The sequence below is a fragment of the Canis aureus genome, chromosome 4 (assembly GCF_053574225.1).
Source record: "Canis aureus isolate CA01 chromosome 4, VMU_Caureus_v.1.0, whole genome shotgun sequence".
In the NCBI taxonomy this organism is placed as follows: Eukaryota; Metazoa; Chordata; class Mammalia; order Carnivora; family Canidae; genus Canis; species Canis aureus.
Window position 1 is genome coordinate 13,288,270 of NC_135614.1, and position 27,225 is coordinate 13,315,494.

Genomic DNA, 27,225 nt, shown 5'->3' on the forward strand with positions numbered 1-27,225 from the left:
AGATATAGGGTGACTTTACAGATTAAAAAAATAAAAGATCCATCTACATGCTGCCTACAAGAGACTCACCTAAAGACTCATGAAGATTGAAAGTGAAAGGATGAAAAAACATACCATGCAAATGGAAGGGGGAAAAAAGCCGAAGTAGCAATACTTATACCAGATAAAATAGATATTAAAACAAAGACTGGGGATCCCTGGGTGGCGCAGCGGTTTGGCGCCTGCCTTTGGCCCAGGGCGCGATCCTGGAGACCCGGGATCAAATCCCACGTCAGGCTCCCGGTGCATGGAGCCTGCTTCTCCCTCTGCCTGTGTCTCTGCCTCTCTCTCTCTCTCTCTCTGTATGACTATCATAAATAAAATTATTTTAAAAAAATAAAACAAAGACTGTCACACAAGATAAAGAAGGATACTTCATAATCATAAAAACATCAATCAAACAAGAGGCTATAACAATTGCAATTATCTATGCACTCAACATAGAAGCACCTACATATATAAAGCAAATGTTAACAGACCTAAAGGAAGAAATGGACATGAATACAATGATAATAGGAAACTTCAACATCCCACTTACATCAATGGGTAGATCATTCAGATAGAAAATCAAAAAGTAAACAGTGGTTTTGAACAACAACACATTAGACTAGATGGACCTAAGAGATATGTACAAAACTTTCCATCCTGAAACAGGAGAATACACATTCCTTTCAAGTGCACATGGAATATTCTCCAGGATAGAGAACAGGTTAGGTGACAATTGAAAAAGTGTCAGTAAATTTAAGAAGACTAAAATCCTGTCATTCATCTTTTCCATTCATAATAGTATAAAACTTGAAAACAGTTGAAAGAAAAAATGTGGAAAAACCGCAATACATGCAGGCTAAACAACATGCTACTAAACAACTAATGGATCAATCATGAAATCAAAGAGTAAATCAAAATCTACATGAAGACAAATGAAAATGAAAGAACAGTTCAGAATCTTTGGGATACAACAAAAGCAGTTCTAAGATGGAAGATAATAGCAATATAGACCTACTTCAAAAAACAAAAAAGAGGGATCCCTGGGTGGCGCAGCGGTTTGGCGCCTGCCTTTGGCCCAGGACGCAATCCTGGAGTCCCGGGATCGAATCCCACATCGGGCTCCCAGTGCATGGAGCCTGCTTCTCCCTCTGCCTGTGTCTCTGCCTCTCTCTCTCTCCCTGTGACTATCATAAATAAAACAAAACAAAACAAAAATAAAAACAAAAAAGATCTCAAAAAAAAAAAAAAAACACACCACCTAACCTTAATCTAAAAGAGCTAGGAAAAGAAGAACAAAGCTAAAAGCAGAGAGAAGGAAGGAAATAATAAAGATTAGGGCAGAAATAAAGGAAACAGAAATTTAAAAATAGAAAAGATCAATCAAACCAAAAGCTAGGTCTTGAAAAAATAAACAAAATTAATAAATCATTAGCCAGACTCATTGAGAGAAAAAGCAATAGGACTCAAATACATAAAATCAGAAATGAAGTAGGAAAAATAAGAACTGACACCACAGAAATACAAAGGATTATAAGAGAACATTATGAAAAATGATATGCCAACAACTTGAACAATCTAGGAAAAATGAGTAAATTCCTAAAAAATACAATCTCCCAAAACTGAATCAGAAACAATAGAAAATCTGAACAGATTGATTACTAGTAATGAAATTGAATCAGTAATCAAAAGACTCTTAACAAATAAAAGTCCACAACCAGATGGCTTCATATGTAAATTCTACCAAACATTTAAGGAAGTGTTAATACTTGTTCTTCTCAAATTAAAAAATATATATAAAAAGGAAAACTTCCAAATTCATTTTACAAGACCAGAATTACCCTGATACCAAAACCAGGCAAAGACACTATAAAAAGAGAAAACCACAAGCCAGTACTCTGATGAACATAGTTGTTAAAATCTTCAACATATTAGCAAACCAAATTCAACAACACACTTAAAAAAATCATTCACCATGATCCAGTAGGATTCATTCCAAGGATATGAAGATAGTTCAGTATTTGGAAATCTACCAGTGTGGTGCATCACATTAATAAGAGAAAAAATAAAAACCATATGATCATCTTAATGGATACAGAAAAAGCATTTGACAAAATACAACATCCATTCATGATAAAAACTCCACAAAGTAAGTTTAGAGGAAACATGCTTCAACAATGTAAAGGCTATATTTTAAAAAACTACAGCTAAAATTATACTTATAATTCTTTGGGAACCTGCATATCATTTCCATAGTGAATTTACCCTCCCACCAACAGTACATGATGATTCCCTTTTCTCCATGTCCTTACCAAGTGTTATTTCTTGTCTTTTTGATAATAGCTACTCTAATGGGATGAAGTGATATCTCATTGTGGTTTTAATTTGCACTTCCCTGATAATTAGTGATGTTCAGCATGTCTTCATATGTCTGTTGGCCATCAGTATATCTTCTCTGAAAAAACTGTCTATTCAGATCTGCTCATTTTTAAATTGGTGGCAATTTAGTGTTATAAGTTCTTTATGTATTTTGGATATTAACCCCTTATGAGATATGATTTGAAGATATTCTCTCTTTTCTATTTTGTTGTTGATTTCCTCTGCTGTGCAGAAGCTTTTTAGTTTGATATAGTCCCGCTTGTTTCTTTTTGTTTTCATTGAAGTGCAGGACGGTTCCCTTTTCTCTGTATCCTTGTCAACACTTTTCTTGTCTTTTTGGCATTAGCCATTCTAATTGATGTAAAGTGATGTCTCATTATGATTTGTGTTTCCTTGATGATTAGTGATGTCAAGCATCTTTTCATGTGTCTTTCATCTATCTGTATATCTTTGGAAAAATATATATTTAGGTCCTCTATTTTTTATTTGGATTATTTGGTTTTCTGGTGTTGAGTTGTGTAAGTTCTTTATATATTCTGGATATTAACCCTATAGGGATATATCATTTGCAAATATCTTCTCCCATTTACTAGGCTGCCTTTTTGTTTTGTTGATGGTTTTCTTTGCTGTGCAAAATTTTTTTTATTTTAGTGTAGTCCCAATAGTTTATTTTTGTGTTTGTTTCCCTATCCTGAGGAGACATATCCATAAATATGTTGCTAAGGCTGATGTTGCTAAGGCTAATGTCCAAGAAATTACTATTTTTTTGTTGGAAGTTTTTGTTGGAAATTACTATTTTTTGTTAGAAATTGTTTTATTACTGATTTAGTTTCATTACTAACAGTCAGTCTATTCAGATTTTCTTTAGGTATTGTATGGTATCAAGTCTCATTATCAGGTCTTTAATCCATTTTGAGTTTATTTTTGTGTATGGTAAATGAAAAAACAGTCTAGTTTCATTCTTTTGCATGCAGCTGCCCAAGTTTTCCAGCACCATTTATCGAAAAGACTGCCTTTCCCCCACTGTATATTCTCCCTCCTTTTTTATAGAATAATTGACCATATGGGTATGGTTTTTTTTTCTGGGTTTTCTATGCTGTTCCTTTGATCTATATGTCTATTTCTGTGCTAGTACCATACTGTTTTGTTTCTCCAGCTTTGTAGAATATCTTGAAATTTGGTGTTGCAATACCTCCAGCTTTGTTCTTTCTTAAGATTGCATTGGCTATTTGATATATTTTGTAGTTCCATACAAATTTTAGGATTTAAAATAATAATTTAGCTATTATCAAAAAGATAAGACATAACACTTGGTAAGGACATGGAGAAAAGGGAATCATCATGCACTGTTGGTGGGAGGGTAAATTCACTATGGAAATTATATGCAGGTTCCCAGAGAATTAAAAACAAAACTACCATATGATCTAGCAATTCTACTTCTGGGTGTTCACTCAAAGAAAATGAAAACACAATTCAAAAAGATATATGCATTCCCTATACTCATTGCAGGATTATTTTATAGCCAAAATCTGGAAATAATTCAAATGTTAATAAATTAATGGAAAAGAAGATATGATATCTGTTTATACATATATATATATCAAATACAATACTACTAAGCCATAAAAAAGAATGAATTAAGAATGCACTTATCTTGATAAGTACAGAATAATAAATGAAATTCTTTAAATCACTATATTGTGCAACTGAAACTAATATAAAATATATATGACATATAACACTCTATGTTAACTACACTGGAATTAAAATAAATAATGAATGAATGAATGAATGAATGAAATTAAAATAAAATTGCAACAACATAGATGGACCTTGAAGGTATTATGCTAAATGAAATTAGTCAGATAAATACCATATGATCTCACTTACATGCGAAATCTACAAAGAAAATAAAACTAATGGATAGAGAGAACAGAGTGGCGCTTGCCACTCTATTAGGGGATTTGGGGATGAGCAAAATGTGTGGATAAACTCAGGAGGTATAGACTTCCAGTTGTGAAATGAATAGGTCATGGGGATGTGGTTTGCAGCATAATGACTATGGCCAATTATATTGTGCATATTTTAAGGTTGCTGGGAAAGTGTCTTGAAGGTTCTCATCATAAGAAAACAATTTTTTTGTAATTTTTTATGATTACAGATGAGGACTAGACTTGTGATGATCATAAGAGATGACAAAGTTCATTCTACTACAGTCCCATACTCCATCTCAGTACCAAACAGAGTTGGATGCCTATTTGCTTCTAATAAATGCTATTGAAATAATAATTACTCCTTAGAAAAAAAATATTTAAAAAGGTCAAAGCTTTCAGGCAAAATTTCAGTCTTAGAACCAGCAGAAATATCTTTTGTAAGTTGTTAGGGGTGAAGGGAATGTAATATATATATATGAAAGCTGTTGGCTTTATGTTTTGCCAAGTAAGAGCCTGTGGGAAAACAAATAAAAAACAAATAATCCTCCTCATCATTTCATCACAAAATGGAAATTTTAAAACCAATCTCTAAATAAGAGAGTTATTTAGGAACAATCTCTAAATAAATGTATACCAGTGTTATGGAAAAACTCACTGCATTGTTCTTGGTTGGTTGGTTTGTCTGTTTGTTTTGTTGTTATGAAGCAATGAAAACAACAACACAGCCTGACACCCGGGAGTCTCTGCAGTAGACATAGTGTTCCATGAGAAAGCATGAGACTAGTAGCATGAAAAAAATTAAATGAAAGAGTGAGCAATAAGGAAAAGAATCATGATAGCACAACAGAAGGAGGAGCAGCGGCCAATGGGACAAAGCTGCAGTGGAGTGTGGGAGATGGGGAAGGCCGGTAGGCAAAAGACAAACACAGGTGAATCAGTTGTGGTAAGGGTTGTTACAACTTCTCTGCTCAGCTCAACACCTCTGAAGTTTTTCTAATTCTCAGATGAGGGAGAATATAGGCAGTTGTTGGCACGGCTTCTACCTTTTCAGCCAGCACCACTCTAAGGATTTCTGATGGTGAGGACCACAGATCTGATTCCCCCAGAAATAAGAATCCAGGCTGGATAGTTGCTTCTGAATAGCAGGAGAAAAAAAAAAAAAAAACAACCTGGACACAGTTCCAAGCTTCTTTGCTGTGTTGTGCTCTTAACTGAGAATAAGAACCAGGGTATACACTATGACCATGTTTGCTACAGGATGTCCTCATTGACACTGACAAAAAGTTGGCTAAAATTAAATGAATAATAGGACACTGTTCTAGCTGAGGAAGAAATCTTGGTAAGGAAGCAAGATCACTTTATCTTAACTCAGAAAACCATATAAAAAAGTGCCAAATGGCATCCTTAAGTGGTCCAGCACACAAGAAAATTATCTTTGGTATCATGCTTTCCGATACCAATGTTATGCAGTCCAGCATCCATTTACCAATCTTCTGATACAACACTCCTACACCTGAAGTGAGAAATATAGTCTACATCTAGCCAATCAGTTAATTCCAAACCCAAGGTCATAGTTCAGCAAGGAGCTCTATATCCCAAGCTACATAAATGAAACTAAAGTATAGAACTTTTTGGAGTTAGAAAGAAGAGACTCACTCTGTGGTAGGAAGTATGGCCCAAGATTCCTGTACCCTGGTTGTTCAAACACTAAGCTAGTTACTGCTATGAGGGATTTTGTAGATTTAATTAAATCTTAACTCACTGACCAAAGATACAGAGGTTATTTGGGTGGGTCTGACACAATCAGGTAAGACTTTTAAAAGCAGGGTTTCTACTAGCTGGTGGCAAAAGACAATATCAGAGAGATTTGAAGTACAGAAAGATTTGGCTTGCTGTTGGTGGCTCAGAGATGAAGGCAGCCCTGTGAGAAGGAAGGAAGGTAGCCTCTAAAAGCTGAGAGCTGTCCCCTGCTGATGACCAGCAAGAAAATAGGGACCGCAGTCCTATAACCCCAAGTAACTAAATTCTGGCAACAACCTCAATGAGCTTGGACATGGAAACTTCTCCAGATAAGATCCTATTGCAGCTGATGCCCCATTTCAGTTTTGTGAGACCTCTGAGTAGAAATCCAAGTGAATCCACCCAGATTTATGACCTACATAACTATGAGCTAATAAATAGACATTAGTAACTACTAAGTTTTTATTACATAGTAATAGAAAACTAATATATACTGGAATTGCTAGCTGTAAGAATAATGTCCCCAGAGAGAGGGCAACCTAAAAATAAAGCCAATATAGTAAAGCAGAACTAAGAGATGGAAAGAGATGGCACCTACATGACAACTTTTTAATCCCTGAATCTACCATGTGTAGAGTCTACCCTGATCCTAAAAGTTACAACTGTGTAAGTCAATAAATCCTGGCTTTACGGGATCCCTGGGTGGCGCAGCGGTTTAGCGCCTGCCTTTGGCTCAGGGTGTGATCCTGGAGACCCGGGATCGAATCCCACGTCGGGCTCCCGGTGCATGGAGCCTGCTTCTCCCTCTGCCTATGTCTCTGCCTCTCTCTCTCTCTCTGTGTGTGACTATCATAAATAAATAAAAATTAAAAAAAAAAAATCCTGGCTTTACTATTAAAGCCAGGTTGAACTGACTTTTAGTCACAAGAAGTAAAATCCCAGATACTTGAAAAAAAAGAAAAAGAAAAATCTTCAATTAATTCTGAACTACAGCTAAACCCTATAGACTGGGTTTGCATTTTAATAGAAAAATACGGCTGGCTATTCCTTTAGAAATAATACCACTTAGCTAACTGAGGAGTATCAAAGTCCTAAAGAAGCCATTTATTATAATATTTTCTCAATATTAAGACAGTTTTGAGGGAGAAAGATTTCAAATGAAACAGTAAGTATCACCTTGAGTTCTGATAGACTTAAGGTCAAAATATCTATATGCTAAACTTTGGATGGTGATAAAAAGACAATCAAATTTTTCACATGAAAATACACATATGGACACGTGCATATAGGCTCAAAAAGGGACACTACAAATGTGAAAACTGGACTAGCTTTAACAAAATTAAAGTATTGAAGTATTCTTCATAGACTTTGATGTTGAGGCTAATGTTGAGCTATTTTGACTAGCATAACTCAACAAATAAAGGGTAATAGTAGTTATGCAAGAGAAATATGAATTTTTCATACTAATTTTAGGTAGATAAATGATCCCTTTCATGGCCAGCAAAATAAAATAGAGGTCCTCTTCATGATATAAGAACTTCTTATTATTGATATTAGATCATTATTGAACATTTGCTGCATGCTAATAATTACACTTGTTTCTTATAGGCCCTTCTTGAAAACTCCAACAGCACTCCTAAGGATACTGTTTTTTATGGTAGTACTTCAATCAGAATGTAATGCAACACAAGACCAAATCCAGTCACACTTTGTGCATCTTTTCTTTCTCTAGTTTGCACAAATCACTAAGAGTGATGATACAATGAACAAACCTGGAAATGTCCCAGCTATTTTTGATAAGGTCAAAACTAAACCTCAAAGCAGCCATAGGTATAGATGCCATAGAGATGCTCTAGGATGCCATATAGGGTCAATTAACACCTAAAATGTTCTAACTCTATTCTGTAAACTCAAGGAGGAATGGAATCCTCAGAATAGAACTGCATTTCAGAATATTCATTCCATTTAAAATATTCTATTACCTTCTTCTAAGCACTCATAAAAGGAGTCCAATATGATATCAAATAACTCAGGAGTGTTGACTTGTTTCAGGTATATTAGGTTTTATTGGTTACCAGGTAAAATGGCATACCCAATAATACTGTTCTTCCATTAGAAAAGTTGACACAATATGACTAGAATTTTCTTCACTTTCAGAAACCATTTCTTTTTCCTACTCTCTACTTCAGAGTTAAAAAGAGGGCAGTAGGGTAAGAAGGTTAGATTAGCATTACTGTTTTGATATTCACTGCTAAATTATCCATTTCTTCTCCCTATAAATGGCATTCCATTATCTGGATGTACATGACTCAGTGACTTTCATTTAGGTTGGTTTCTTCCTTTCTATCAGAGGCCCCTTCCATATTAAATTACTTCAGTGTTAAGCTGATAGCCATAGTAATATCTGGCCCCATAATTCCTCATCCTCTTTAACTATAATGCCAATTCCTCTTAACTATGGCTGGCCATCTGAGCAGATTTCCATAAACTTCCAGGATCTCAGACCTTCTAAGAGCAATCTCCATCTCTTCCACCTCTTCCACTTTACCCTATAAGTAAACTTTTTCTAGCCTCTTAATTATATTAAAGTTCCAGATTCTTCTGTGCTCCAACAGTCATTTTACCTGGACTTCTTACTTAGTGGGAACTGTATGTCTCCAAAGTTTGGTTCTGGGGACATGGAAGAAGCCGGAAGTATCTCCCTCAATTACCCCTTAAAACCAAGCCACCTTGAAATCCTTACATCAAAGTTGTAGGGTTTACTGCAGGCAAAAGACTAATGTGGCATGTATTTATTCATTTTCCAATTCCAGTGTTGAGTATCTGCTTCTTTGTGTTTGACATAATTATTTTGGGTAAACATTAACCTGTGGCAAGATTTTTTTTTTTCATACTTGTAAACTGGTTCTTTAGGCCTAGAGAGGTCAACTGTATACTGGTCCATAGTTTTATAGCCAACAAGCCTCAGAGGGAAAGGAAATAAGGAAAGTATGTGACAGCAATTAAAGATAAATTTCTCTTTCAGGGCCCATTATGTTGTAGCTGACCTTACCTCTAGGACCTTAGAATTCCAGGCAAAAATTCAAATGGAAACAAACTCTTATTTACTAAGCAGAAACTATCTTTATCCAGAAGTTAAGTACAGAACACCTACAAAAGTATCAGATAAGAAAATAAAACACTTTTTTCCTGAGCACAAAAGTAATGGTCATTTTTTGAAGTGACCATTTCCTTCTGTAAGGTGATAACAAGAGAGGGGTTGGGCAAGTAGAAAGAAATCCAAGTTGACTCACAGCTTCAGTCTGTTCCTTGGGATGACTGTACTATTCAGCTCAGTTGGCCTCAATTCTTCACCTTTGGTCATGTAGCTTCTCTTTCTCTTTTATAGGATTGATAAATAATTATATTAAACAATTATGTCACTTTTAAAGCACTATTTAGTATTTGCTCCCCAGAGGACTTCCAGGGAAGAATAGTAGAGTAGGAGGACCCTAAGCTCACCTCACCCCACAGATACAATTAGATAACACTCACATAATCAGTGTAAATAACTCAGAAAACAATCCAAAGACTGGCAAATAAATACCACAACCAAATATAGAGAAAAGGCCACATGGGAGAAGGTAGGAAGGGCAGAGACATAGTGGGAAGCTAAAGGTACTGTCACTGCCCACAGGAGGGAACCACAGATGTGGAGAGGGAAGAGAACTAGACCCTCACACTGGGGAGCCTGCAACTGGAAGACGGAGAACTATAGCACTTGGCTTTGTAAGCCAGAAGGGCCAAATTTCATGAATTCTTACAACTAGCAGGACTAAAAGCCTGTAAATTTAAAAATCAGTAGGTTCAGTTCTGGGAGAGCCAGGAGGGCAAGGAGAAACTGAGTTCTGTCCTTAAAGAGACAGCACAACAAACAGCCCATGGAGATACAGCATAGAAGCAGCAGTTTGAAAAGTGCCCCGAGCATATAGGAGGGAGAGTTATCTACTAATTGCTATGTTCCAGAGAGACAGATTTCACTGGAAGACTCTTCCAAAAACTAAAGGTCTAGCAGGTGTCATTTCCCTTTCCTACCCCAGCATCAACACATTGCTACATATGGGAACCAGAACAGGCCTAGTATTCACTATCTAACTTGCTTACACTATGCCTTGCCCCCTCCAGACTGGCCTGTCTCAGTCCTGGGGCTTGTAAGCCCCCTTTCCTAAAAGACCAATGTAAAACCTGCCAATGCTATGTCTCCAGACAGCATGCTTTGCAAGACCTCCATCTGGCTATAGCAGAAGCAGTAGGTCATCTCCCCTGCAAAGATGCACACACTTTGTTAAAACTGTGTGCTATGCCCACATGTATTTATGTGGATCAGGCCCTGGCTGGCCCTGGCCTTGGCAGCAGTGGCATGTCCCCTGTGGAAGAAGAGGACCAGCATGCAAAACTTATGAGTACTACACTCACCCTACTCCTGTACCTTTTGCAGAATTATCTCAGCTGCCCTCAACAGCAACTGTATCCCCTCTGGAAAAAGGCAAATACGCCCTTGTTAAAAATGCAGAGCCCATCCACTCCTTTCAAGAATAGCAGATAGCTGACTTTACTAACAGAGAAACAGATACAGAAAGTTAGATAAAATCAGAAGACAGAGGAATATGTTCCAAGTGAAAGAACAGGGAAAAAAAAAAAAAACACAGAAAGAGACCTAAGCTAAATGGTGGTGAGTAATATGCCTGATAGAGAATTTAAAGTAATGATCATAAAGACACATAAAGACTTAAGAAGAGTGGAGAATCTCCATGAGATCCTTTACAAAGAGACAGAAAACATTTAAAAATCAGAGATGAAGAACATGATAAATGAAGTTAAAAATGCACTCAATGGAATAATTAGTAGGTTAGAGGAAACAGAAGGATGAATTAGTGACCTGGAGGACAGAGTAATGGGAACTAATCAAGTTGAGCAGGTGAGAGAAAAATAATTATGCAAAATGAGAATAGACTTAGGGAACTCTGAGGCTCTATCAAGCATAATAACATTCACATTATAGGGATCTCAGAAAAAAAGATAAAAGGAAGCAGAAAATTAATTTAAAAGATATAACAGCTGAAAACTTCCCTAATCTGGGGAAAGAAACAGATTATCTAGATCCAGGAAGCACAGGAGCCCCCCAACAAAGTCAACCCAAGGAGGTCCACACGGAGTCACAAAGTAATTAAGATGGTAAAAAGTAGTGATAACAAGAGAATTTTAAAAGCAGCAAGAGAAAAGAAAATAGCTACACACAAGGGAAACCCCATAATGCTATCAGTGGATTTTTTAGCAGAAATTCCACAGGCTAGAAGAGAGTGGCTGATCTGTTCAGAGTACTGAGTGGCAAAAATCTACAGCCAAGAATATCCTGTCCAGAAAGGCTATCATTCAGAACAGAAAGAGAGATAAAGAGTTTCTCAGACACCTAAAAGCTAAACCAGCTTCATGACCACTAACCCAGCCCTGAGAGAGGACTCTGGGAGTCAAAAAGAAGACCATAAGTAAGAGTAAGAAAAGTAAAAAGTACAAAAGCAGTAAAAATAAGTATATCTGTAAAAATCAGTCAAGGGACTTACAAACTAAAATGGTGTAAAGTATGACACCATATACCTAAAACATGGGGGGAGAGAAGTAAAGAATGGATTCAAACTTAAGTGACCGTCAACTTAACATAGACTGCTAGATGCAGAAATGTTATATACAAACCTAATGGTAACCACAAATCAAATGCAGTAATAGACATGCAAAAATCAAGAGAAAGGAATACAACAAGTACATCACTAAACAAAGCCAACTCATGGTGAGTGAAGAGTTCAAGAGAAGAAAGTAACAGAGAAGATCTAATATTTGCTGCCAAAACTAGGCCTCTGGGTGACTGGCCTTGGGGAGGCTTACCCCTCAGTAACTCCGGGATGGTTTGCCTTGTTCATCCTTGACAGGAACCTGTGACTAAATTCTACAAGCATTGGGAAAATGGGAAAAAAGGGGGAATGGGTAGAATTACTAAGTGTTAAAACTGAAAGGGCTTCTAGAATTAACCCAATTCAGAACTTCCTGCCCCAATATTACAATTAAAAAACTAAATGAAATTGATGTGATGCTTCAGGACATACAGTCTCTAATAGAAAAAGTGGTTTGAAGACCCAATATGGCATACTTTCTCAGGGAAGAGATGATCCATTAGTGTTCTTTACACATCTGTTATTTTTCTTAATTGGAAATGAAGCCAGGAAGGGGATTTACTAGGATATGGAGAAGGAAAACAGTATTTGTTCTCTTTCATTTTTTTTAATCTATTGAGTATTTATCAAGTATGTGGATATGGAGGAATAACTAAAACTAAGGATTAAGATGGATGAGATACTGTTTGGGGCACCTGGGTGGCTCACTGGTTAAGTGGCCAGCTCTTGATTTCAGCTCAGGTCATGATCTCAGGGTCCTGGAACTGAGCCCAGAGTCAGGCTCTATGCTCAGTGCGGGAGTCTGCCTGAGGCTTCTCTTTATCTCTCTGTCTCTCTGTCTCTCTGTCTGTCTGTCTGTCTCTTTCTCTGTCTCTCAAATAAATAAATAAATATTTAAGAAAAAAAAAGATGAATGAGACATTGGTAGATCTCAAATCTAGAATATTTTCCAATCATGATCCAGAAGACACCAACAAATAAAACCTTCTAATGTCTTATAGAGAAAAAATGTGAAAGCTCAGCTCAGTGGCAGCAGGGACATTTACTCAGTTTTTCAGAAACAAATTCTTTTTTAAAAAATACTTTATTCATTTATTAGTGAGAGAGAGAGAGAGAGAGAGAGAGAGAGAGATAGGCAGAGGAAGAAGCAGGCTCCCTGTGAGGACCCTAGGATCATGACCTGAGCCAAAGGCAGACACTCAACCACTGAGCCACCCAGGTACCCCGCAGAAACAAATTCTTATAGCACAGTCTCAGAGGTACCAAAACTCATGGGATGGGGTTGCAAGTTCTATCAAGAGACCCAAGGTCAAAGACTGGTAGTTTGAGATTGGCTTAGGAAAAGGGAGACTTCCCAGAATCAAATGTATACTCATGCCAAGTGGAAATAATAAGTGAGTGAGTTTTCCAATTCACTGGGAGGGCCCTATGGTGGGTGTGCAGCCTACCTAAAAAAGTATTGAACTTTGTAGCCAGTTCACTGAGAAAGTAGGGGAATACACCAGACAGATGCTTATATGTAGATACAGCACACCATGTATCACCTTACTGAGTATAGGAGATCTTGGGTCAAGTGCCAGCTCTGGAACTGAACTATAGCTGAGGCCCATCTATCTGTGACAGAGCAAGTATAATTTAAAAAGCTCAAAAAGTAGAAGTAAATTACCAGATATGAAATTTTAGAAAAATATAAAGAACATATGTAGCACCTTAAAATTTTTATTATACATATACAGCATTAGGGTCTATGGAAATGTCTGGAAAATATTTGTGGACAATCTTCGCATGAGACTCAAGAAACTCTTTTGACTTGAGAGTTGCAATTGGAGTAAAGAAAGAAAGCAGATATGGAACTGGTGGCTTCTTTTTAGAGAACTAGTTAGCTGTGTGTGTGTGCTGCTGAGTGGGGCCAGTGGTAAATAAATACAAGAAAGGAACAAAGCAATAGAGACAGCTAACATAATAAAAAGGTCTACCTTGCATTTCCATCTAGAGGTGGAAAGAATACCTCCTATAAAATAGGAGTTAATAAAAAATATTATCAGTAGCAACTTATCATAATAATCAAAAACTAGGGGGGAAAACATACAATGGGTTACAACCAGGAGAATGAAAACTACATGCCAAATATGTAAGAATGTGTCAGAAGCATAATACTGACTAAGTGAAACCAGATACAAAAAAGCACACACAGTGCATTTATGAAAAGCTCAATAATAGACAAAACAAACCTATTTTAGTCTGAAGAATAGTTATTCTTATTGAGTAGTGACTGGAAGGAAATACAAAGGGGTGTCTGGGAGGCTGATAATGTTGTTTCTTAATCTAGGTCTTAGTCACATACTTTATGAGAATTCATACAGCTGTACATTTAGGATATATGGACTATTACATATTTTTTCTATTTCAATTAAAAATACTAAAGCGGTGTTTCCCACCTGTGTTCCATAGGATTCTTGCCTAAAAAAAGTGTTATGATGGCATTCCTCCATAAGAGTTTGGTTTTCCATACATTTGGGAAATGCTGAGAAAAACTTAGTTAAATATATTTCTATAGGAGGTCTTCTTTTATTTATTTATTTATTTATTTATTTATTTATTTATTTATTTATTTATTTATGATAGTCACAGAGAGAGAGGCAGAGACATAGGCAGAGGAGGAAGCAGGCTCCATGCACCGGGAGCCCGATGTGGGATTCGATCCCAGGTCTCCAGGATGGCGCCCTAGGCCAAAGGCAGGCACCAAACCGCTGCGGCACCCAGGGATCCCTAAAGGAGGTCTTCATCAATGACATCAACCCTCCCTGCACGGCCTTGGATCCATTCATGCTGCTCCCATTCAAGCTTTTCTGGGGTTTCCTCTGGCCCTTAAATTTTAATCCCAACAGAAACTGCATAAAAGGATGTGGATTGGAACAAAAATCCCACACAGTTTACCCCTTGAGTGGAACAAAACACTTTGAGCGCACACTCACTCTTATCAATCGGTTTGGATCAGTAGCCCCACCTTATCGTGGAAGAGCACACATTTAAAATAAGGCATTGCCTGCTCGTTTGAATGCATGTCTCTATTCGATGCTCTTGCTCTGTAATCCCAGATCAGTAAACTGGCACATTTCATGAAATTTCCCAATCGGGTATAGTGAAGAAATACGGGAAAGCAGATTTTCAAATAGAGTTTTGTGCAGCTGTGATTTCAGAATGCTCAAGTAATCTCAGCATTCTCATGATTTCTAGCTCACAAATCTGAGTTTCTCCCAAATACTTGAAACCCATCAAAGTTGACTCTTACAATCACCTCATTTTTCTAGTCACTTATGTCAAAACAAATCAGTGCTTCTTTATAGCTAGCATTTTGCTTGTTCACAATGCATTCATTGATTCAGGCTCTTGCCTCTTTCTTCTCAAACTCTTTGTCACTCTTGTTACCATGAGTGAGGTTGTGGAATTTGAAGGCTGTCTCTATGCACAAAGAAATAACAAGGAGTGTTCTGTGTTGTTAACTTTAGGTCATTTTCCACAACTTTAGTTATTTATTTAACTTGATTTAATCAGGCAGCTGGTTTACCTTTGGTTATTCATTTCTGCCAAGTTCTAAAGTAAAAAAAAAGAAAAAGAAAACCCCCTAAATTTAGTTAATTGCCTTTTTCTTGGAGAGGGGAGAAGAGATCAATCTCAAAATGACAAAGTTTGCCTCAAGTTCATCATCTTTCTTCCCAGCATCTGAGCATCAGGTCTTTTCATTCCTTTTGCTATGATCCTAATCAGATATACCACTCACTGATCTTTAATTATAAAATGAGGGTTAGGGAAACTAGACAGTATTTCAAGCCAAGGTCTTAAGCCAAGGCATTCATAATAACAGGGATCCTAATTACGTTATATTGATTTCCAAGAGGAAAATTAAATTATCTATTTCAAAGAAAATTTAGAACAAACATTAATATAGTGATACTCGATTTGGTGAGAAACCATTTGAATTGGAAAATAGGACTTCAATGTTTCAAAATATACTAAGAAGACCATACTGTAAACACCAAACGATATCATACTCCATGGAAAAATAGTAAGCATGATTACCTTTGAGACTACAAAAGCCATAGAAATAGAGAATAAAATTAAGAGAAAGTGTTACAAATGTAACTGCCACAGCCATGGTCATGTAATCCTGAAACAAAGTTGAAAATAATAATGAAATGACTGCTGGATTTGGTTTAGGCCCAAGATGTAGTGAGCAATCTCACAGATATTTTAAATATATTTGTTCCAACGCAAGAAAAAGCATTACCCAAAGAGCTACACGGAAAACAAGTTTACTTAAGAGCAAAAACACTTAAAAGTTTTCATCAGAAAGAATTCCTGATACTAGGAAAAAGAATAATAAATTTCATAATTGGCTAACTCATGTTCATAAAACCAACAATGATGGCAACTACCTCATTTAAGTCCTGCCGAGTCTCAAAAGCATCCTTTGACCAAATGGCAGCCCTCTGATCGATTCTGTAAAATACAAAGAAAAGTTATTTACATTTAAAAGAAATCTTTCAACACTGCACATTTGAAGCTGCCAGCTACAGATCTGGCTGTACCTTTGTTCAAGCCCCTCACTGGTGTCCCACTGCCCACAGAATAAACTCTCTCCTTATAATAGCCTGCAACACATGATGGTGTTTGAATTCTGCTAGCGTGCCTTCCCAACGTTCACACACTCTCCCACACTCCAGCCTCTCTGGTCTTCTCTTGGTTTCCTGAACACAAAGGACTGATGCCCTGTTGAAATCATCATAATTACTGTCCCAGACTGCTCTCCCCCAGATCTTCACAAAACTGATTCTTACAGCATATAAGCCTCAGAGCAGCTGTGATGTCACCTCCCAACAAGGCCTTCCTGATGCCCCTACCTTAGTAGCCCTCTCCACACTCTCTATCACACTGTCCTTAGATTTTCTTCTTAGCACTTATCACTATTTGAAATTAACCTGTTTATTTCCATTTCCTCATTAAAATGTAAGCTCAAAAAATGAGTAATTATGTCCATTTTCTACACTGCTGAATCATCAGGAGCTAATACAAATTTAACATTTTTTCATTAATTCAAAAAAATTTTCTGCATGTGATCTGATAGATTTCTTATAGTCGTACAGAAAGATACCATTTCTTCACTGAAGATAGTTGGAAATTTCATCCTACCTTGTAACTAACACAATAAATATATTAATTTGTAGGTGACACGATGAAGCTGTGTTTTGCTACTATATAGTTCCTAATAAAAGAAAATGATCAAAATAAGGCAAATCTACTCTGAATCAATTTTTTAAATTTAAATACAAAAAAGCAAAACTTCACTACAGGCAGATGCTGAGCTCAAAATCATGATTTGTCAAATTTATGATATAATAGGATCCATTATGTAACATCCAAGTTTTTCTGCAGTAGTTTGCATGCTATTATATAAGAAGCATATCAAATTATAGTTATTATCCTTATAAAAAGGCCTGCTTTCTTAATAAAAGCTTTAGTCACCATTAAGTCATTTATAAAAAGATTTATTTGGGGACATAACTATTTACAGTTATTATTCAGCTTCAATTTGAGTCCTGAAAAAGTATATATGTCTTCTAAAGGGTCAACAAGATTAATGATTTCTTTAAGTCATGATGCACATTTAGAAATGTCACAAGCATAACTTCTTCAAAATATTCTTATGAATGCAAAATTTGTTCAGTCCAAGGGCATTGCTAACTGTGCAAACAATTTACTTCCAATGAGAAAAGTAAGAAGATGGTAAAACAAAATTCTCTAGGATGCACTGATGTCTACTACATCTGCACAAATCAGCATGTCTCTCCTGAGTATGAGAGGTTGAGGGTCCAACAATGAGTTCAGGGAGCGATCATTCAAACGGGAAAAGAAAGTGAGGAAGAAGACCACTGGCACACTCATCCTATCCCCATCAATTCCCTGAGTTGCAAACATAGTAATATCAGGGCTTCAGAAAATACTAAATTATTCTATCCCACAAATAGGCAAAACCCTCTTAGGAGGAGGAGTTCATGTGTCCAATCCAGTAACATCTAAAATTTTGAATGATTCATAATTTCTTTGTAATATATACTGGTTCTCAAACTGTGTTTCTACAGAATTATGGTAGCACCAGAAGAATGGAAGAGTGATATTCTTTAGTCGAAAAAATATTTACCAGTCTATAGTTTAACCATAAATATTTCTAGGGCTTTAGTGCTAGCAGATAGCAAATACACAGGTAGCAAACATTAATGGAAAAAAGCAGAAATACACAGGTAGCAAACATTAATGGAAAAAAGCAGAAATAGACTTTGTTGAAAATATGTATTATTGAGATGCAGAGAACAGCCTACTTATAATAAACTCACATGATCTTCCAGGAAAACTACTTATAATCTCCAAATAAATCTCCAGAGCAAGTTTAAGAATTGTGGTCTAACCATCAAAGTTACATTAATTTAATAACCATCTGAATGTCTCCTATGTGCCTGGTATAGTGTTGGGGAAATAAAAAGCAGACTCTAGGCCTTTAGGAGACTTAACAATTCAGTGGAATCTGAAGCAGAGGATAAAACTAACACCCAATCTTAGGGCTAATTTCAGTAAGTCAAAGATCAGGGCTGATATTAGAATGGTAGAAAGGAACTGGGGAATTAGAAACAGAGAGAAAGAGAGCATGAGACAAGGGGATGGCAGAGGGAGAAGGAAAAGCTCTCTTTCCCTCTCTCAAAGAAATAAATAAAATCTTAAAAAATAATCAAGAGGTCTTGGGTATGTGTGGAAAGTGTGGAATAAAAAAGATGGGATAATCACAACTATTTCAAAGTTTTGAGACCATGTGACTAGAAAGATGACAGGTGGTTTTTCTAATGGAGGTAGAAAAATATGTAATTTTGGTGGGGAGAGCAGGCAGTTGGCAGAAAGAGAGGCAATTCATGAGTTTAGATTTAGATATTTGCAGCTTGAAGCAAGGCTGAGATGGGAAAGTAAAAATACCTGAGCAGGGCTCACCCTATAATTGCTACTCTATTGTGTGTTCAGTAGAGGGATATTGTGGTAATGGTAACTGTGATATGCAATGGTCACAGGTTCAGCGCTGATTTTTTTCCCTGCTGTGTGGCCAGAGCCTAGCATGGTTCCTGGACTATGGCACATATTCAGTGCAAGCCTTTGGATGGGTAAATGAAGAAACAAGGAACCAGATCTAATATGATTTCTTGATCTACTACTTACCTGATGTGTGTGCCCACAGGTAAGATAGCAACTTCTCTAAGGCTCAGTTTCCTTGTCTGTAAAGTGAGGATAACAACAGCTATCTCATAGGATAATTCCTGACTGCTAGCTGTATTTTTAAGAAAGATTTTACATACTTATTCATGAGAGAAACAGAAAGAGAGGCAGAGATGTAGGCAGAGGGAGAAGTAGACCCCCTGTGGGGAGCCTGATGTGGGACTCAATCCCAGGACCCTCGGATCATGACCTGAGCCAAAGGCAGAGGCTCAACCACTGAGCCACCCAGACACCCCAACTGCTAGCTGTATTAAAAATAGCACAAGGATTCTAGAATGATATATGAAAATACCATTACAGAATTATAAATGATGATAATTCATGATATATTTAATTAACAATGATCAAAGTCTTGTGAATGAGAAAGCTGAAAAAGACAAAACCTGGGACTTCCTACTCAGGGCCACTGGGCAGTCTCTGAAACTGGCCAGTTAGTAGACAGAAGAAAGTACAGATCTATCACTAAGGAGGTAAGAAGCTAACTAGAATATCATTCTAAATAACAAAGAGAAAGAGGTTATGAGAAAAATGTCAAGGACCACTAACAGTTTACCAGCCCTTACTATACCAGGCTGGGAATGCCAGGTACTGAGATTATTTCATTTAATCCTCATAGTAACTATCTGAGATTAGCATTAGTATACCCATTTGACTTAACAGAAAACAGGGCAGTTATATAACTTTATTCATTCATTAAATTAATATTTATGAACCACTAACTATCTGCCAGGGACTATTACAGATTTTTGGAATAAAAGAGTCAATAAAACAAAGTCTCTGCCCTTATGGAACTTACAATATTCATATGAGGAGAGAAGACCCAAAGAGATAAGCCAGTGATTTCTGGTGTACCAGACGCTAAATACAATGGAGAACAAGAGAGCAAAGCAAGGAGAACAAGACATGCAAGTGCACTGCCCAAACTCACAATGCTAGAAAATCTCAATTATCTGGAGATCATGAGAAGGAAAATAGAGAAACAAAAAGCCAGTGGATTGAACAAGATAAAGGTTATGGCCAGAAGAGGAAAGAGAAATGAAGTTTCTCACTAGAGTACTTTAGCAATGAAAAGAGAACTGGAACAGTATCTGGGTGTCTCAAATTCCCTTTTTTAAAAGATCTTTAAAGATACTGCTCAAACCACTTATAATCCTGGCCTACATATTAATGCTGGGTCACACTGAAACATTCCCTCCAATTTTCTTGCTTCCTTTCACCCAAAATAACAATAGGAAAGGAACCAGGCATATCTCTACTATGAGTAGGCCTGTCAGAGCCCTCTGTCAGCTCCAAAACAGCCCCCTCTCCTCTGGTACAGACAACAGGAAATGCAGACTCTGCTCCACAGAGTCTGATTATGGCTCTCAGAACTGATGGGAGTGTCATGCTTCTGAACATCACTCCATCACCATCACTGTCATCACCACCACCATCACTGTCATCACCACCACCATGACCACTACTATATACTGCCACCACTACTACTATCACTGCCACTGCCATCACCGCCACCACCACCATCACCATAGTTGTCACCACCACTGTCATCATCACCATCACCACCACCACCGTGATCACTACTATATCTGCCACCACCACTGCTGTCATTGTCACTATCATCACCACCACCACTGCTACCACCACCATCGTCATCACCACCACTGTCATCACTGCCACTATAGCCATCACTATTATTGTCATCACCACAACCACCAGCACTGCCATATCATTACCACCACCACTACCACTACCAACATCACCACCATGATATAATTCAAATTAAAAGCAATTATAACAGAGAAATAGAAAATTTAGTTTTGTACTGATATTAGAAGAGCTTCTTCCCAGATTTGGTGACTGCAAAGTTGTAGCCAACCCATTAAAGTGCAACTTTTCTAAAATTTTTGGCGATCCTATATTTCTGGGACTCTAAACCATGTGCTGAGCCAATATATAGTATCATCTTGCAGTGGCCTTCCCTTGGAAGGTATATTGGAATTCAAAATAGCAAAATGAACAAAGCATTAAGATATTTTTCATAGCCTAAGGATAGTATCAAATCATAGTGTAATAATTTGTGAAGAAGCAATATTTTAGCATAGAAATTTTAAATTTATATCAACATTTCAATTATCTATAACTAAATTAAAAGATGAATGTGTTCCCTATCTCAGTGAAATACTTCTCCTTCTATCCAATTGCTCATGGAAGACATCTGACAGTTATTCTGACACTTTCCTCTCCCTTAAGTCCAATTAACATTGTATTATGAGGTCTTAAATTTCTTATTTCAAATAGCTTTTGCGTCTGTCCTCTTCCCTCCACCTCCACCACTACCACCTCAAGCCAAACCACTATAATCTGTCTTTTGGACTATCTCCATGGTCTCCCTACTCCCCCTCTACCCTCTCAAACCATTTTCCACAAAACTATCTGTCCCTACCCTTTTGCACACAGCACTTAGTGACCAAAATTCTTATAGTATTCTAGGATATCCTCGAGTATTTAGCACCTGTCCATCTCTTCAACCTCAATTCATACCATTCTCCCTCTCTGCTTCTAGTACACTAATATTCTTACAGTTTCTTACATGCACCATGCTTGTTTCCACCTCAGGCCTTTGTATGTGTTGTTCCTGAGCCCATAATGCTGTTCCCTCTCCACTCTCTCTTCTAATTAACACATTCGTCCTGTAGATACCAGGTAGCTCACAATCAGGTCTCTCTTTTATATGTTCTTGTTGTATTCTGATCCTCATTTGCTCTATAGTCTTTAACTGTGTATTTGCATAATTATCTGATTGTCTCTCACTCATGATGCTATATACTCTATGATTTTATGAGTCTTGCTTATTATTTTTATCTCTAGGGATAATGATGACATTTGGCACATAGTAGGTACTCATATATTTATTAATAAAGTATTCATCCTGGGGCACCTGGGTGGCATAGTCAGTTAAGCAACTGACTCTTGACTTTGGCTCAAGTCATGATCTCAGGGTCAGAAGATTGAGCCCTGCACTGGGCTCCGTGCTCAGGGCTGAGTCTGCTTGAGATTCTTTCTCCCTCTCCCTCTGCCCCTTCTGCTGCTGCTTCTCTCTCTCTCTCTCTGTCACATTCTAGCATAAATAAATAAATAAATAAATAAATAAATAAATAAATCTTTCAAAAAATAAATATTCATCCCAGGGTTGTAGAGAGCTGCCAATTCTGGTATATTCCCAAGTGTATATACCATGATTATGATAAAACTCATGCTCTCTCCTCCATCTAGAGCATGCTAGCAGGACTGGCAGGATGGGATGAATCTCACTCCCACAAGCAGATACATTTCTTTCCTAGACGACCTGCTAAAGATAAGCAAGTGGTGCTCTAACCCACATTTAGAAAACCTGGGCAAAAAGAGTAAAAGGACAGCAGCCAGTACGCTTTTCAAGAGTGCATCAAATAGAACAAGAACCTTAAGGCTGAGCCAAGCTGAACCTTGAATCACTCGTAAGAGTTCAAGATATTCCACTGCATTAAATTGAGCTGCTATCTAGAAAGCAACATGGGATACACTAATGTATACCCGGATGACTGCTGCTGACTGTAAGACTGTTGTTTCCTGAAACTCTTTTGAAAACAAAAGGTATATCCCAAGAGGACAACCATCTGAGCAAAACATTCTTTATGTACAAACAATAGCTCTATATGCAGACACAGACAAGATGCCAATAAACTCCAGTAATATTATTAGCAACAATAACAACCGTCAAAACCAGTAATTAAAAAATTCCTTTCTCTGGGGAGTCTGAGCTATATTAAAGGCATTCTCTTATTGGTGTTTTTCTTTTAATCAGATTTCTGTGGACTAAGGAATACTAGGCAGCCACCTTCAAAAATAAAGAAATTAAGGCACTGAATTTAAAATGACCACCAAAGAGACTGCTGACAGAAAACAGAACTAGAGGTCAATAGATGTTCATGACTTTTCAACTCATATATGTACATGTCCAGGTCAATGAACTCCCATAGAGGGAGAAGAAAGATATGGCTAGAGGCAGCATGCTAATCTCTAATAATAATAATATGCCCTGACAGTAATTATTAGAACCCAAGCTTTGCCCCCTCTATACTCCTCTGAAGATTACAATCAATCAGTGTTATTAAAAACAGATTCCTGGGCCATAGTTACTGAATCTGTATTTCCAAAGGAGTGCATTGGTAACATGTATTTTACAAGTGGTTCAGGGGATTCCTAATTGGGAAATATTATCCTAAAGGTCCAGGTTCAGTAATCCAGGAGGATATCAGATGAGGGACTTCTGTGAGTGCAGGAGTGCGGGGAGTGTTTCTGACCTGGCCTCCTAGGGGACACACTGCAGAAGCAGGAAGTGTTATGTCCCTGGTGACACTATGAGAAATACTGAATACAAGGCGCTGAGCTGCACTGGAATAGATACTGCTCCTCACCTTGGTGGGCTGGAACAGAGCCCAGAAACAGCCAGAACCATACCAATGCCCAGAGAATGCGTGGGCAGTAAGACACATGAAGCCAGTGTCAGGACTGAGAGGAGAAAGGAGATAGAATTTCCATGAGTGTGGTTCAATAATACCTCATGAATCAGAAAGAAGAGTTTGGGAAAAGATATTGAGGACAGGGAATCCATTGGGAGCAGAAGTTCTAATACATTATTATTAATAATGATAGTAGCACTTGGTTTGCTGAGCTGGATACAAAGCACTTCCTTGCAACATCTCATTTTCTATTCGCTTAATATGTAATTATGAGACAACTGCTTCCTCTGCCAGGCAGTAGTCAGCCGAGGAGGCACAGTGGCCATAGCCGATGCTTCAGCTCCATGGACAGTTCTGCTCATTCAAATTATCCCCCTCTTAGCACCTGCCAAGTCTCTTCACTTTTCTGCCTCAAGGATTTTGTGAGGCAGAGCTCCTTCCCTCAGCCTGGAAGTGTGGGGGGAGTACCTCCTCTGGGGACAACCCTCAGCCAACAAAGAGGGGAATGTGTGAATAAACACTGTTGCCTCCCAACTTTCATAGGGATATACCTGAGAAATTTTTACAAGTCATCAGGGACTGATCTCCAGTTGACATAAGTGGTAACCTCAATTATGCACCTGCCTTCATTCAGCTCTTCCTCCTCCCCTATTTCCTGCTTCCTGGGATCACCTCTTTGTACCTAAGGCTTTCTATGAGGCTCTGCTTTCTGGAGGAATCTAACATGAGGAAGTGAGCAACATTACAAAGTAAACACAATACCTATCTTTCTGAGTCAGGGACAGGAAAAAAAGCATGCAAATGAAGGTTTAGTTTAGGGACAGATGAAGTGAAAGGGACAGGAGATCACAAATAATGGTGGAGGAGAGTGGCTAATTTGAATGAAAGGTAAATATTTAATGAATATTAAATCCTCATTCCACTGGGCACTGTGATATTACATCTGATTCTTGGCTTTCCAACATTCTAGCTTTTAAATTATGAATCAGGATAGCTCTAGGAATGAAAGAACTTAAGAAAAGGCACAGAAGACTTAAGTAAGTGTTAATATTAAACAAGCCTAAATCCTACCTGTTCCCTAATATAGGGAACATATTTTTCTCTTCCATAAAGAAGATATGAACCTCTAATTTCCACCTCTCCTCTTCCCTTTCCATCCTCACTACCACCATCACCTCCCACACGGACAATGCATTACCTCCTCTGTTTCTCTGCTTCCCCACAACACACACCACCTAGAGTGGTCTTTTAAAGATGCAAATCTGAGCATGTTTTTCTCCTGTTGATATCATCCAATGGCTTCCCTTGACTCCAACAAAATCTAAGATCCCTGGCTACAAGGCTCTGTGCAGTCTGGGCACTGCCAACTTTTCTGATGCCATCTAATACATTTTCTCTGCAGTTCAATTTCTCCAGCCCTTTGTCTACCTGTTGAATAAGCCAGCACCTCTATACTTGCTATTCCCAGAGTATCTATGCTACTTAGGATTCTCATTATCTTCATTTTAAACCAAACAAATGCCATGCATACCTGCAACACAATCCCATTCTTACCAATGTGATTTTGGCACAAGATAAACAGAACCTGGATTAGTGTTAGTCTGAGGGGCAAGGGTAAGTTAATGATCAGAAAGGCAAGTCAGGAGCCTGGTTCTCACATGCTTTCACATCACTCAAGTTTGACTAGGCACATTTTGGCAGTTACCTTAAAGCTGGTCCTCAATTCTCTTCTCTCAGTTCCAAGTTCTCTCCATGCCCCTAAATCATTCCAGCAGTATAGTGATTTTCTCTTCCTAGCACTTTTTATCTCCAATCTACTTCTGACAACAACCTTCCTTTCCCTGGGAACTAGCCCTCCACATACACATCCCAAGGGCTCTATAATGTCCGGATTTTTCAATAGGTTTAGTGAGGCCAAAGTTGTTTTCTTGTATTGGTGTTAAGTTCAAGGCTTTAAAAACCTCCTGAAATCTGGCGTTACTCCTGCTTCCACCTTCCCAGGTTTCTTCTCTTGGACCCCATTCCCTTCAAACGGGCTCTAGTATTTCCTTTGTCCCTATTATCTGCAGAGTCATACGGGTTCTCTTGATTAGAGCTCTATGCTGGGTAACCCTGAAAGGCTTGCACTGCTTAAAGGGTATAAAAAAGTCTTTCTTCTACTTTTATCCACAGAATAAAACAATCAAACAAAGAGGTGTCTAGGATACAGGTTCTGGTTTTCAGTGTCATCTGACCCTGGGAAAATCACTTTAATATTTGCTTTCTGATCCCAGCTAATCCAAACCATAAAAGCTACAGATACATTGAAAGTGCTTTTTAAGTTTCTTCTAGTTAACAATAATAATATTTAAAAGTTTCATTCTTCTATCATACTTTCCTAATATTCCTGTTCACCTCAAATTGAGATAAAATGGTTCAAAGAAATAGAAAATAAAACTACTGGGGATCCCTGGGTGCCTCAGTGGTTTGGCACCTGCCTTTGGCCCAGGGCGTGATCCTGGAGTCCCAGGATCGAGTCTCACATCAGACTTCCTGCATGAAGCCTGCTTCTCCTCTCTCTGTGTCTCTCATGAATAAATAAATAAAATCTTTAAAAAAAAAAAAAAAGAAAAGAAAACTACTTAATATGATTGCAGTGACAGCAACAAATTTATTTATGGTTCTATATCCTAAACAGTGCATACTATGTTATTTCACTTATAAATAATTTTCCCAGTTACAAACAATAGGAACCCATTGTGGAAAATTTGGGAAACAAAAAGAAGATTTTAAAAATCAGCACACTTAATCATTTCACCTGAAAATAACTACCAATAAAATACTAATTTATGTCTTTCTAGTATATGTTCCTGTATATAACTGTTAAGCAAAAATAAGATCACCTTGTAATTCTGTTATATAATTGCTTTTTTCTTCATGTATAAATAAATCATGAACATGTATCCATATTAATAAAGACTTATAAAGCAGTTTTAAAAATCCACCATGAAGACTGATGTTTCTCAAGAGGGTGGTGGTATGCCCTCTAGAAAGCATTTAGGAAATTTAGGGGCTATTTTTGATTGGTGCAGAGGCTGGGAGAGACTACTGACATTCTGAGGGCTACAACCAAAGCTGCCAGAGTCCCTAAGATGTGCAGGGTAGTTCCACATATCAAAGAGTCGTTTCACACCTGGCATGCCTTCCAAATGTTCTCTGGGAACATTAGAGATAGAAGCAATATTCCCCTAGCACAATCTGAACTAGAAAACTGTAAGGGCTAGTGCATGAAACAGAAATATCTTTGGAGAAGGGGATTGGACTGAACGGTCTCAAACATTCCACCCAGAACCACTATCCTATGATGCTGACAAATACAGAAATCTAACCACATGACTTTCTTTCTAATTCTCTCAAAATTATCAATTATCCATTTTATTCCTATCTTCTTTCATGATCAGATAACTGATAAATTCATATCCCATGTCTCTTTTTAGTTTATGATTTCAAATCCCAAGCCTAGACAGCTTTACCCTTAAGCACAAACCACGGAAACTAAAACGGAAGTACACAAAAATATTTTTAAACAATTCTTACCACAGCAGTATCTATAAATATAAATTACAGAAGTAATCAAAATACACACTAATT

At 37.5% G+C, this 27,225-nt stretch overlaps 1 protein-coding gene across 8 annotated transcripts in view; it reads right to left on the reverse strand.

Annotated features, from left to right (window-relative positions):
* Nucleotides 1–27,225, reverse strand: part of FAM13C (family with sequence similarity 13 member C) — a 250,838-nt gene that overhangs the window by 59,187 nt on the left and 164,426 nt on the right. For all 8 annotated transcript variants that reach the window (XM_077894598.1, XM_077894597.1, XM_077894596.1 and 5 more), the window contains one exon: nucleotides 16,219–16,282. In XM_077894598.1, the coding sequence (XP_077750724.1) occupies nucleotides 16,219–16,282 (64 nt within the window). The remainder of the gene's footprint in view (nucleotides 1–16,218; nucleotides 16,283–27,225) is intronic.